Source organism: Pygocentrus nattereri, chromosome 22 (genome assembly GCF_015220715.1).
Source record: "Pygocentrus nattereri isolate fPygNat1 chromosome 22, fPygNat1.pri, whole genome shotgun sequence".
Taxonomy (NCBI): domain Eukaryota; kingdom Metazoa; phylum Chordata; class Actinopteri; order Characiformes; family Serrasalmidae; genus Pygocentrus; species Pygocentrus nattereri.
This window is the reverse complement of record NC_051232.1, coordinates 4,119,230-4,133,110: the sequence shown is the minus strand read 5'-3', so window position 1 is coordinate 4,133,110 and position 13,881 is coordinate 4,119,230. Positions and strand designations below refer to the sequence as shown.

The 13,881-nt window shown below is 43.0% G+C and overlaps 1 protein-coding gene and 1 long non-coding RNA gene across 3 annotated transcripts; both read left to right on the top strand.

The window, feature by feature from the left end:
• The first annotated feature begins 409 nt into the window (after positions 1-409).
• Positions 410-3,042, top strand: LOC108413469. Its single transcript, XM_017685989.2, has 5 exons — positions 410-499; positions 808-1,182; positions 1,406-1,504; positions 2,450-2,523; positions 2,748-3,042. The coding sequence occupies exons 1-5, from the start codon at positions 463-465 to the stop codon at positions 2,871-2,873; spliced, it is 711 nt and encodes a 236-aa protein (XP_017541478.2). The 5' UTR covers positions 410-462; the 3' UTR covers positions 2,874-3,042.
• A 5,451-nt stretch (positions 3,043-8,493) lies between these two features.
• Positions 8,494-12,968, top strand: LOC108413471. 2 transcript variants are annotated; one of them, XR_001856765.2, is made up of 6 exons: positions 8,494-8,532; positions 8,923-9,278; positions 9,476-9,604; positions 11,409-11,476; positions 11,687-11,886; positions 12,549-12,968. It is a non-coding gene; the product is annotated as an uncharacterized LOC108413471 (long non-coding RNA). The 2 variants fall into 2 exon arrangements; XR_001856764.2 differs by having other exon boundaries at positions 8,498-8,532; positions 8,907-9,278.
• The last annotated feature ends 913 nt before the right edge of the window (positions 12,969-13,881 follow it).

Below are 13,881 nucleotides of genomic sequence, written 5' to 3'. Positions count from 1 at the left end.
CATTTTAATAACTCTGAGCTAAATCAAACAGGGAGAGCGGTGCACTCAAACCTATAGAGAAGCCAAAACACAGACAGTTCACAGAAGCTGTGGGCCTGATGTCCAGTCCTGGTGGTCAGAGACTCTTTATTGATTTGCATCTATATTTAGGTATTTTGTAAGACATGATGTGTTGGAAAAGGGAGAACTGTGAACTCAAGCCTACAAAGAACCTACAAACCCAAGCTGTCCACAGAAATGTGGCCATGGAACAAACTAAAAGACCATCCTCTGATGATGTGACCAATCAGGAGGAGTGTGTTTAGCTTCCTCGTCTCTCATTGGTGAGGTGTCTGATCAGCTATGCATTGAGACGTAATCAAAAATGGAAATGTTCCACTGACGTGGACCAATCAGACCTCAGCACAGACATCTGCTTCAAGGACCCTCACCATCGTCACCCACCCAGCACCAGTCTTTGAGATGGAGAGATCAAGAGCTGTTCTCCTCACTATCGCCTGTAAGTAAACGTTTATATTGTACTTGATATTGGTAGATGAATGTTTTTGGCATGCTTTAAATGTAGTTAAGTTCTATTCACAGTTCTGTAATTTATACGCAGAACTCTGCTTAGTTTAGCTGGTACCTCATTTGAGAAAACCATGACTAAATCTTAACATCAAATCAACCCCACGTGATTACTTTTACTCTTAACTCTCCAAAAGTCTTCATCGTAGAAAAGTGTCCTAGATCCTAAACAACTGGATTGACAGTCTGAAGGTACTCAGACTACTTCACTGAATCTAAAGTGTGATTGTTATGCTGCAGGTGTTTTGTTCTCCAGGATCTCTGGAGCAGAAGTGGAGATGAGGGTCAGACCAGGAGACAACGTCATCCTCTACAGTGACTGTGTTTGGAAGACTGGAGAGCCAGTTTGGTTCAGAAACTCCTCAAATGAGAATCAACGTCCTCTCATCATATCTTCAGATAATCTGATCCAGGCCGCTTTTTCACGTTATGCTTTTTTGTGGAGTCCCTCTGATCAAACTCATGATCTGCTGGTGAAGAACATCACCGAGTCAGATCTGGGGCTGTACTACTGCGCTGTACATGAGATAAAGTTAATCAAAGGCGGAGCCGGCGCAGATGTTCGGACAGATGTTTATCATCATGGAAACAGAACCACTCGACTCTCTCTGCTTGGTAAGATTATCATTCTGACTTTATTTTTATTTTATATAAATATTGACACATTTTGTCAAAACGTTTTAAAGAATAAATCTACCATCTCTGGTTTATCTTGATTTATAGGGTTTATAAGTTGCTCTTTGGAGTTCTATGTGCCACCATGTCTTAGTGCTGCAGGTGTTCTGAATGAATTCAGTTCATATTTCAGACATGACCCCCTCCACCCCTCCTGTCTCAGACTGTAGCGTCTGCTGGAAGCTGCTGGTCAGTGTGTGTTCTGTGTGTGTTCTCCTCTCCTCCACCTGTGTGTGCTGCATCTACAGACACACAACTAAAGGTCTGAACTCTCTCATACTTCTCTCTTCCACTGGTCTGCTATCAGTTAGTTTCTAACATGTTAGTCCTTTTGATTCAATTCATTTCAATGGTTTAAACATGAACATCAGTCTTTATTAGACGAGACAGTCATTGACTGTCAAAGACACTTTAAACATCATCAAATTACATTGTTTGGCCCATCAATATGCAAGGAATATTACATTATTAATATATAAAATAAATAAAATAACTAAAATGTGATTTTTGATTTAGCCACTTTCAAAGCTTATATCATTTACTGGCTATTTTATTTTTGTTTATCAGGGAGTCAGGAAAAAAATAAAGAACCCACAAGAGGGAAATTTAAAGTGTATTTGTACAGACAAGGCCTTCACTGTGTCCTTACATTCAGGAGAGAATCAGGAAATCCGTCTGTGATCTTAGCCTGTATTAACCCCGGTTAATGGTTTTGTAGAAGTGCTCAGGACAGCAGTGTACAAAGTGCTGTTTCACTGTCATTTATTAACCAATTGCTGTTATAGAAGCAAATGCAAAATGATGGGTTTAACTGGGGCTAATGATCTATCACCCCACACTAAACCCACAAATCCATCATCACTCCTCACTAAACCCTCCAATCATTCATCTTCCCACACTTAACCCACCAAGCAGTCATCATTCACCACTAAACCCATTAACCAATCACGAGGCCCCACTAAACCAGAAATCATCCCTTACCAAGCTTTCCCATCTACCATATATACACACACAAACACACACACACACACATATATATATCTCAAATACAAAATCACTGGTTTAAGTGAGGATGCTGATTTATCATCCCCCACTAACCCATCAACCAATCATCATCCATCATCATTCCAGACTGTCGCTGCGTTTTTCCATTAAAGATGCACTTCATGGATTTTGACAAATTTACTGACCTTTCTGACCGTTTCAGTGACAGGAGAGAGGAAAGTCTATGAGGCTGGGAATGTGAAAGAAGAGGATCAGAGAAGAAGCATCCATGGCGAGGTACTGCTGTACCCACATTTTCACTGCTGTACCCACATTTTCACTGCTGTACCCACATTTTCACTGCTGTACCCACATGCAACTCATTTTTGTAATTGAACACAAATTACTTATTAGAAACATTAGACTACAAATGTTTTAACCTCACACAACATGCACAGAAATGTTTACTGCGCAACTGAACCAAGTGAGAGCAGTCCTGCATGTTTTTAAACTGGCTGCAGGTCGGAGGAGATGTGATTTACGCTCCGTTGGACGTCACGAGGAGAGGACAGAACCGTCTGAAGAAAAACAGAGTCCAGCGCTCTGACATCTGCACATACTCTGAGGTCATATTTGATCCAATGTGAAACTGCAGTGAGGAACTCAGTTGTAAAGCATTAACTTTAATGTAAAGTGGTTTGAGGAGGTGCTTTGATACTTTACAAACTGCATCCTGAGCTAATGTTATTAATAAAGAGTCTGATGTGGATTTGGGGACGTTTTTACAATTGATCATAATAAACTGACCACCTGCTGTCCCAGGAGGAGGCTTTGTGTTTTCATTGAACATGCCACCTTACACATTCAGGATATAAACAGGTTGACTGACTGTTTCCGTTCTCTTAACCCAGACCAAAAGGGGCAGTCGTGGGCTGGAGGTTAGGGATCCAGCCTCGTGACCGGAAGGTCGCCGGTTCAATCCTCAAAGCCGACAGCACATGACTGAGGTGTCCTCCACCTAACCCCCAACTGCTCCCCGGGCGCTGCGGATTGGGCTGCCCACCGCTCCGGGCAAGTGTGCTCACTGCCCCCTAGTGTGTGTGTGTGCTCACTAGTGTGTATGTGATGTTTCACTTCACAGATGGGTTAAATGCGGAGGTGAAATTTCCCCATTGTGGGACTAATAAGGGGCTCTTAATCTTAACCCACCAGAATACAGAGGGCTCTTCCACAGTGTTCCAGAGAATTGGCACAAAAACAGGTGCAGTGCTCTGCACAAAGTTTCGACTACAGCAGAACGGGTAACCTGCCCCAGTGTGTACTGTCTCAAACTCTTTGTCAGATTCTCCCACATTTTGCGCAGCCCTCCCTCAAGTTTATGTGCATGAGGTAAAGACATAAACTCTGACTTCAGGCTTGTGCAGCAGAAAAACTTGGGCAGAGTACATCCGACCTGTACCTCAAACTAGCGTAAAAGTCTAAGTGCTGTGCAGGAACAGGTATGAAACAAAGGTCCTGCCAACAGCCCTGACTCAAAATCGAATGAGAGAAAGACCCAAATATCAATTGAGCCCATTTGAGATCCTGTTTGGAAGACCCCCGAATACAGGGACGAAACCGCTGGGAAACCCCGTTCTGAAGGAGGCCCAGACAGCTGAAATGCTATCAGAGTAAGTAAGCCTGGGGTTCAGCACCATGGACAGTACAACCAGCCAGCACTACGTTTGAAGTAAAAAGCTCCTGGTTCAGTTAAGAGTGATTTCTGGCAGTTTTAATAGAAAGCCTCGACAGACGAGCGTGAAGAAGTCCTAAAAGTAGATAATGAGAAACTTGGTCATTGATTTATTGAGGATACGGAATACATGTGTGTGAATGAGAGGGAGGCAGGTGGAAAGGTGAAGATGCAAGGAGTAGAGGTCGTAAAGGTGGATGACTTCAAATATCTTGGGTCAACCATCCAGAGCAATGGACAGTGTAGAAAAGAGGTGAAGAAGAGGGTGCAGGCAGGATGGAGTGGGTGGAGATGGATGTCAGGGCTGATGTGTGACAGAAGGATAGCAGCAAGAGTGAAAGGGAAGGTTTACAAGACAGTAGTGCGTCCTGCTATGATGGATGGTTTGGAGACTGTGGCTCTGTCTAAAAGACAGGAGGCTGAGCTGGAGGTGGCGGAGATGAAGATGCTGAGATTTTCGTTGGGAGTGACGAGGATGGACAAGATTAGAAATGAGCAGATCAGAGGGACAGTGAAGGTGGAGCAGTTTGGAGATAAAGCCAGAGAGGCCAGGTTGAGATGGTTTGGACATGTGTTGAGGAGGAATAGTGGATATATTGGTCAAAGAATGTTGGAGATGGAGCTGCCAGGCAGAAGGAGAAGAGGCTGACCTCAGAGAAGGTTTATGGATGTAGTGAAGGTGGACATGGAGATGGTTGCTGTAAAAGTAGAGGAGGCAGTGGATAGGGCAAGATGGAGGCAGATGATCCGCTGTGGCGACCCCTAAAGGGAGCAGCCAAAAGAAGAAGAAGAAGAAGAAGAAGAAGAAGAAGAAGAAGATTGATTTATTGAGGAAAATGATCCAATATTAAACATCGGTGTGTAGCAAAAATATGTGAACCTTTAGGATTAGAAGATAATCTGAAATTAGAGTCAGGTGTTTCCAGTCAATGGGATGGCAGTCAGATGTGAGTGACCACGCTGTTTTATTAAAAGAACAGGGATCTGTCACGGTCTGATCTTCATAACACATTTTTGGAAGTGTATCATGGCATGAACGAAGGAGATTTCTGAGGAGCTCAGACGAAGAGTTGTTGATGCTCAACAGGCTGGAAAAGGCTACAAAACCATCTCTAAAGAGTTTGGACTCCAACAATCCACAGTCAGACAGATTGTGTACAAACGGAGGAAATTCAAGACCCTCGTTATGCCCCCCAGGAGTGTTTGGCCAACAAAGATGACACCAAGATCAGGGTGTAATAGTCTGAGAGGACAAAAAGGGATCAGGATAACTTCTAAGAAACTAAAGGCCCGTCTCACAGTGACTAAAGTTAACGTTCATGAGGCCACCCTCAGGAGAACACTGGGCAATGGTGAGCATGGCAGGTTTGCAAGGAGAAAGCCACTGCTCTCCAAAAAAAACATTGCTGCCTGTCTGCAGTTTGCTAAAGATCACGTGGACAAGCCAGATGGCCATTGCAATGTTTTGTGGACAGGAAAAGGAGAAAGGAAAACACTGTATTTATCCGATCTGTGAAACATGGTGGTGGCAGTATCATGGTGTGGGCCTGTTTCGCTGCATGTGGGCCAGGCTGGCTTGCCATCATTGATGGAATTATATCAGCAAATTCCAAAGGAAAATATCAGGACATCTGTCCATGAGCTGAAACTCAAGAGAACATGGATCATGCAGCAAGACAACGACCCTAAGCACACGAGTTGTTCTATCAAAGAATGGTTACAGTAGAATACAGTTCATGTTTTGGAATGGCCAAGTCAAAGTCCTGACCTTAATCCTATAGAAATGTTGTGGAAAGACCTGAATCAAGCAGTTGATGGGATGAAACCACCTGCTTTGTGTGGAGGAATGGGTTAAAATTCCATCAAGCCGATGTGCAGAACTAATCAGCAGTTACGGGAAATGTTTAGTTGCAGTTATTGCTGCACAGGGGGGTCAAACCAGATGCTGAAAGCAAAGGATCACATCCTTTTGCCACTTAGAGATATGTAATATAGGATCATTGTCCTTCATACATACATGACCCAGTCTATTATTTTTGCCTGATATGTTTACTTTGATTCTCTTTATATAACATTAGGGCTTGTGATGCAGCTTTAGGTCAAATTTATACAGAAATATAGAAATATCGCAAACTTTCCAGCACCACTGTACATTTGTCCACATTCACACTTACATGTTTAAAATGTGTTCAGTAATAGTGCCTAAAACTCTGCACCTCCCCCTCCCCCTCTGCACCCATGAGAGATTGAGAGCAGCAACATCAGTCGCTCTCAAACAGGAAAACCACAATGAGGCCCTGCAGCTCAGAGCACATGTTCACTGGCTGTCTTTACTGACTGATCTCTGTACTGTGTAGATGGGAGTTTCAGGCCTGATCAAAGTGGAGAAACTGATCCAGGATCTGATGTAAACATCAGACGTCTCAGATCACAGCGGTGTGTGAAACTGGCACCACACACACTAACGGACCCGCGGTCCGCACCGTCCACCTCAGAACCGTGCCGAGAGCAATAGAAGCTTTCTCCCGCTGCATGCTCTGTCATTTCTCTTGAACGTACCCCATCGGGTTATTGGTCACTGGTGTCTTCCGGATCTTACAGGGGAATTCAAGCTTTGAGAGATGAGTATAATCAAGTCAAGCAGGTCACTGTGGTGCACGCACTGTGATGGAAACTGTTGGTGTGATAAACATGTGAAGACTCAAACCCACCCACCCCCCCCCCACCTACACCTCTCACCTCCCACTGACACACCTGTGAGCTGGAGAACATCAGACATGCACAAACAGGAAACCCACAACAAGGCCTGCAGCTCTAGACAACACACACAAGCCTTGTGACGATGTCTTCAACAGCTTCAGATTCTCCCGGAGATGAATCTCTTAACTTCGAGATTTACCACTGCTAATTCTACTAAATTCAGTTCAGGTACTTATAATATAACCTTCATAAAGGGCTTATGAACACTAAAAATCTGTATCTCATCAATGAGGTAATAAACAACATAACATTCATTAATAAGCCGTTATATGAATGGATGATCACACCGGAGGAGTATGAATATCTGATTAAGCTGACAGGTTTAATAGTGACTGGTAGAGAATGTAAAGTAAGATTAGATACCAGAAACATAAAAATGAGGCAAATGAGGCAAACAAGGCAACTGAGGCCTCACTATTTGGCAGGCACGTGTCATTGTTTCCCTTTTATTTATGTATTAAACCTGCTTTATAATGAAGTCTTATCATTAGTCTCTATGTAAGGTGGTATCTCAGTTTATAACCACCTTCAGGTTCTTTCAGCCTGAGTTCCGGAGTCTACAGAACATGTGATTAGTTATCAGTGTGGCTAGCGCAACAGTTTAACAAGAATGTGATGCAAGACACGTTTCCAAGAGTTTCGCAAGAAGAGCTGATGGACCAACGTAAACATTAAGCATGGAGAGATTCACAGAGAGCAAAGAGGGATGAACAATACTGGAGATGTGCAAACGTTTAAAAGATATTTCAATGCTGGGCCTACGGCCTAAACTGAATGAACTAAGAACCCAAGCATCGACACAGAAAACGACATACACAAGGCCACGTGGAGAACTGAGGGAAGCCAATGAGACGATGAGGCAACACAGGGAAGTTCCTGGCTAGGAAAACTGTGGCAGAACCTCTGTACTGCACATCTCTTTAGACTGGGGTGAGACCAAAGACAGGACTTGGTCTTAGGGTGCTCATTGGATGCTATTAGAACAGCCATGAGCAGGGAAACTGGAGCGGTGGAGTGCCTTTACTGTCTGACCTCGATTGGCTACAGGTCGGATATCCTCAGAGGTCAGCTTCAACGGGGGCTTCAAATGAGAGATACTCACTGGTTGAGGATCCATTTGTTTGTTTTTTGCTGTCCAAGGTAATCTCAGAGGTCTTCACCAACACCAAAGCTGAAAGATAGCAATATTTTTCTTGGCTTGCTTGTTCATTGTCCAGCTTTGACATACAAAAAGAAGCCCAGGGAAAACCAAGGCCTGGATAAGGAACTGCTAAGTGTCCTAACATTAGTTTACAGCTCAATTACCCTGTCAAACATTCAATTTCTGTTGAAGTTCATGAAGGTACAAATGAGACTGGTAAACTGCATAAATGTATCTTGTCACAGATATTGTTTCACCTGGGTTTACTTGTTAAATTAAACACCAAGTGCAGGTATAATATCTAGTTATGGAAGCCTGAACACTTTTTATCTGACATGCTGTGTTAGAACAGGGAGAACGGTGAACTCAAGCCTTATAAGAACCTACAAACCAAAGCAGTCCACAGAAATGTGTTAAATGTGTTAAAGTTGTGGGTTGGATAAAAGACCATCCTCATCCAATCACGAAACACTGCTCAGCTTGCACATCTCTCATTGGTGAGGTCTTTGATTAACTATGCAGTGAGACGTAAATGAAAATGGAAATGTTCCACTGACGTGGACCAATCAGACCTCAACACAGAGTTCTGCTTCAAAGACCCTCACCATCGTCACCCACCCAGCACCAGTCTCTGAGATGGAGAGATCAAGGGCTGTTCTCATCACTCTCACCTGTAAGTAAGCTTTTATACTGAGCTACCTTCAGCACACATGATGGTGGTATGTTTATTGTAGCCTCTTTTGATACTGTAAATTCAGTTTGGGTTCTAAACATGTAATGATTTTTACATGCAGAACACTCTTCAGCCTTTTTACACTTCAGAAGGACCTGGGCAAAGCCTGACTCCAACATTAAATAAACACCAGCTGAATATTTTGGAAAGAAGTGTTCATTTAATTCTAGAGTTTAGCTGATGTTGCATTTAAACTTCAGTTTTTTGCTCTCAAATGGTGTAACAACTAAACCAAACACTAGCAGTCATCTAAGAATTCTTTGGCTTAGAACCTAAATGGCTTGGAACCTGAACAGCTGGATTTTTAATTGCAGGCGTTTTGCTCTCCAGGATTTCTGGAGCAGAAGTGGAGATGAGAGTCAGACCAGGAGACGTCGTCATTCTCTACAGTGACTGTCTTTCGACTACATTATCTACATTTTGGTTTAGAAACTCCTCAAATGAGCACCAACCTCCTCTCATTATATCGCAAGACGGTTTGATGCAGGTCACTTTTTCAAATCACGCTTTTTTGTATAACCACTTCAACCGAACTCATGATCTGCTGGTGAAGAACGTCACTGAATCAGAGCTGGGTCTGTACTACTGCGGTCTCAGATATAGGACGTTAATCAATGAAACTCCAGCTTTAAACACGAAGGATGTTTTTCATTATGGAAACAGAACCACTCGACTCTCTCTCCTAGGTAAGATTCCTCAGTCTGGCCTAAAAATGTGCTTTTATAAGACTATAAACTTCTGACTGCAGGTCTATCTAGTTCCACTCTTTCTGTGCATGAAGTCAGATCTTACAAATCCAACTCCAAAAAAGTTGAGACAATTACAAATAAAACGAGAAAGCAGCGATTAATAAATCCACTTTGGAACTGCGGTTGTATTTCAGACTCGACCCCCTCCACCCCTCCTGTCTCAGACTGTAGCGTCTGCTGGAAGCTGCTGGTCAGTGTGTGTCCTGTGTGTGTTCTCCTCTCCTCCACCTGTGTGTGCTGCATCTACAGACACACAGCTAAAGGTACTCTCTCGCAGTTTTGCTATCATCTAATATTTCCATTTAGTAAGAGATCATTAATGATGACTATCAGTACTGTGTTAATATAGATATAGAACCTTTCTGCATGCAGTTAGAGACTATAGCTCAAACGTTCTTGTACGGTTTGTGTTAGTCATCCTCTAGCCTTTCACCAACGAACAGTTTCTGACCACAAAGCTGCTCTTCTGTAGGTAGTTTTGGGTGGTGGTCCACTCTCAGCCACCATTGCGTTTAAAAACACTATTAACTTTTATGGTGTTTCAATGAACTTTTGCATTAACCCTCATACCAGCACCACATACACTACCATGTCAATGCCACTACTGTCCACGGTCCACCAGCCAATTAATGTCTGAACCTCAGCAGTACTGTGGTCAAAAACTGACCAGTGATTATGTACATATTGTGCATTGCAACAGCCCTGTGTTGAGTTTCCATTCCTTCTTTTGTACAATCTACTAAATCTGTCATGGATTTGGCTTCTGTCTCTGAGCAGAACCTCTTCTCTGTCTCTGCCTCTGTTGTATGTCTTTATCTCTGGCCCAGTGTTGTCCAGTCCTGCTCATGGAATGCCTTGCCCAGAAAATTTGATGTTTTCCTTACATTCACGGCATTTTGGCAGATGCTCTTATCCACAGTGACTTACAATTTCATCAATCTACACAGGTAGGCGAAGGCAGTGTTAGGAGTCTTGCCCAAGGACTCTTATTGGTATAGTATAGGGGGCTTGTCCAGGCAGGGGTTGAACCCCAGTCTACAGCATAGAAAGCAGAGGTTTTACCCACCACACTAACCAACTCCTATTCTAACACATTCTCTGTCACAAGTATGATGCCTGTATTCATATAAAATCACTCTAGATTACAGTTTACTGTATTAGGTTTTGGCTTAGGGGCTGGAATACCAGGCGATATGTTTCAGTGGTTCTCATCCCTGTTCCTAGAGTACCCTGATCGATATATTTTGATGTTCTAACACACTTTCAGCCCACCAGTTGATATATGTCCAGGGTTCTCACTCCTGTTCCCAGCACTTTCCCCTACATATTTTGATGTTTCCTTGTTCTGGGCTTAGTTTCATTCCTTATCAGTGATTTAACTCATGAGTCTGCTTTCCTAGATAGAAGTGAATTGGCTCCTGATTTGAACCCTTTACAGCTGCCCATTACATTCACAAATCAGATCCCAAGTCTATCCAGTCTTCCAGTCACAAAATCTGTTGGTGATTCCATGGATAGCCAGTTCCTTATGCTCCTCCCTGCTTTGAATTCTGTCCCTTGTTCTCTTTCTAGCCCTGATCTGGAAACCAGTCCTTTTTTTGGATTCAGGCCTTGTCTCACATCTCTTGTGCTAATGTGCTCTACTACTGCACAATTGATCAGCCTCCCTCTTCCTTATCTATTAAAGAAAAGGGACCCAAAAAAGTCTCGTCAGTGGTGGCCCCATGTCGGTCTAGGATATTTGAGTTTTGGACCATCCTCAGCACAATGGTGACACCGACATGGTAGTGGTATGTTAGTGTGTATTATGGAATGAGTGTATCAGTCCCAGCAAGATTGCTGGGGTTTCGAAAACACCTCACTTGTGAATAGGTCACCCAAGTCAACAGTGACCTGTGAAGCTAAGAATTGATGAGGGGCACAAATTGGATGGAAAATGTCTTTATGCACCTACAGAGCGCACCAAAGCAGGGATTTCCAATAAAGTGGTTGGTGAATGGGTATGCGGATGGGATTTGCACACCTAATGAATTAGATACTGAGATTTTGTGATGTATTCACTGACAGAAAAGAAGAAAGATGGTGAGGGGGCTGGGGGAAATAAAGAGAATCCAAAAAATACAAACAGTAATAAGGTATGAGAGCACAATCCACACCCTCCGTGGACACCCTCCCATGGATGTGTTCAAACATACACACGGCTTTTTTCTGGTCTGCTAGATGGTTCCTTTTGACACAGACATCTATTATAAACGACACACAACACAATACTGTGAATATCAATGTCTACGCTGTGACTATAAACTTACAAACTTTAATTCTATTCTTTAATATTATACTCATAGGAACAGTTCTCCAAAAGCCAAACTCAAGGAGGTGATGTCTGTTATGCTTCACTGGACCTGCCAAGCCAAGGACCGAATTGGCCGAAGAAGAAGCAGAGAGATCAGAGCTCTGATTTCACGACATATTCTGAGGTTAAAACGGCTAAAATGTCGAACTTCTGAGGACATTTTTTTGACATTTGGGAGATCTTGTAAGAAAGGTATGAACTGATTTAATCATTAGCATGTAGGGGTTTTAATGGACTTGTGCTGATGATTTATACGTCATTATACTGTTTATATGTAACTGTTATGTTATGACAGGCCAATCCTGTGGGCTGACTGTTTTTTGTGATCGCATCAAGGCCTTATATCAACAGCCTGTTCATTTAATAATAATTCATGGAAATTTGAATGCAGCAGCTTACAGGCAAGGTCATAGGCAGTGTCCTTTCTGTGCTTATTCCCTTTTTTGAAGATAACCTGACAGTTTTTAAGCACTTTCATCTGTCAAATCTTATTCTCTTTTTGCTGGTTCAAAGGCTTCGTTTAGCTAATTATGCACCCATAATGATAACCATATACGGAAGATGCTGTGGTGTTATGGTGTATAAAACCCCTCTTCCTTTGATGATGTCACGAGGGTGAGGTCATTGCAACCAAGAAGCCTCTCTTGGCCTCAAGAAAGGAAGCTATGAAGTAAAGTAAATAGCGTATTGTATAATAATATGGGACATAGTTTAAACACTAGCCTCTATCACTGGCCAGTGTGCTGGTCAGTGCAGCCTTAAAACTGCACATTCGCTCAATCACAAACGTACATGCTGTTATGTCCTGTCTTGTTTTTTCACCTGGTCTTGTGTATTTTGGGTGTGCATTCCAGATTCGATTTCATGGCTTCATCTCTTCCGTTCCGGGATCCTGCTGTCTTCCACTCCGTCCTTTCATCTCCTCCCCAAAGGCGCTCCTGTGGCACGGTTCAGATTAGACTTCCTCATCTTACACTCTGTTTTACTTGACCCTTTGCCTTGCAGTTCTATGGTCACATGTTGTAAATAGTCAGTGGGCACCAGGTGTAGGGACTGGCTGCCTTTTTGCTTGGGAATGGGGTTTGTCTTTGAGTGTGCCTAGTCTAGGATATAGGTGAGCATTCTGCCTTTGTTGTGTTTTTTGTTTATGCATAGGGTAGTTCATGGTTGTCCTGGAGCTTGTGCTGGGTTTTGTTTGTTGTGCTGGCCTGGGTCACTCCTGGCGTCTGTTTGCTGGTGTTCTGTGTACAAATGAAAAGATTTTCTAAACCTGATAACTGTGACTGGTGTTTTCATTTTCCATGTCCATTTTGTACAATTTCACTGTTTTAACATGCACTCCTTTTTGCTACAGCTTGGCCTAGACTGGGGTGTAACACACTTGCTTAGACTGTAATGGAAACATGATTGTTGACTGTAACCCTAGATGAACAAATATGGGTGAAGAGGAACTTCTTTCCACCACCACACAACTTCAATCTGAGAGCTCATCAGCATCAAGTTTCAGTCATGCCTAAAAGATGAAACGCACAATGAAACCCTGCAGTGCAAACTGCATGACTATCTTTAGTAACTCAGAATTGTCTGTCCTCAACTTTGAGACTGAGTTGAAACTGAAAAATGACACTTATTAGTCCCACAAAGGGGAAATTTCACCTCTGCATTTAACCCATCCGTGAAGTGAAACACCATATACACACTAATGAGCACACACACTAGGGGGCAGTGAGTGCTCGGGGAGCAGTTGGGGGTTAGGTGTCTTGCTCAAGGGCACCTCAGTCATGGACTGATGGCACTGGGGATCGAACTGACAACCTTCCGGTCACAGGGCCAGATCCCTAACCTCCAAACCACGACTGCCCCCATTCTGGAGTTTCAAACCTTAAGGAGTCAAACATTCACTCAGTTTGAGTTTAGAGAGCTATAAATGTTAATGATAACAGCGAGGGGTTCATAGAACCATTGAATTGGTAGAACAATGCCCACGACCACTTTTGGACCCCATGTCCTCCAGATTCAGTTAATAGTGGTGTATTAAGCAAAGTTGAATTGGTGCAGTCACATTAATCCCATGTCTAAATAAATGACTAACGTCTTAAGAAGTTAAGAACAGAGAAGCACATGTTTACTTTTCACAGCTCTCGTAGATGAGCTGGCAGACTGATGCTATGAGACGTGATCAAAATA

What these genes read in the sequence shown, in the direction of transcription:
- LOC108413469 (XM_017685989.2), top strand. Translation starts at nt 463, where the DNA reads ATGGAGAGATCAAGAGCTGTTCTCCTCACTATCGCCT. An exon ending in CACTCGACTCTCTCTGCTTG is followed by an intron (nt 1,183 to 1,405) that starts GTAAGATTATCA and finishes CTCCTGTCTCAG; the next exon opens with ACTGTAGCGTCTGCTGGAAG. An exon ending in CTACAGACACACAACTAAAG is followed by an intron (nt 1,505 to 2,449) that starts GTCTGAACTCTC and finishes TGACCGTTTCAG; the next exon opens with TGACAGGAGAGAGGAAAGTC.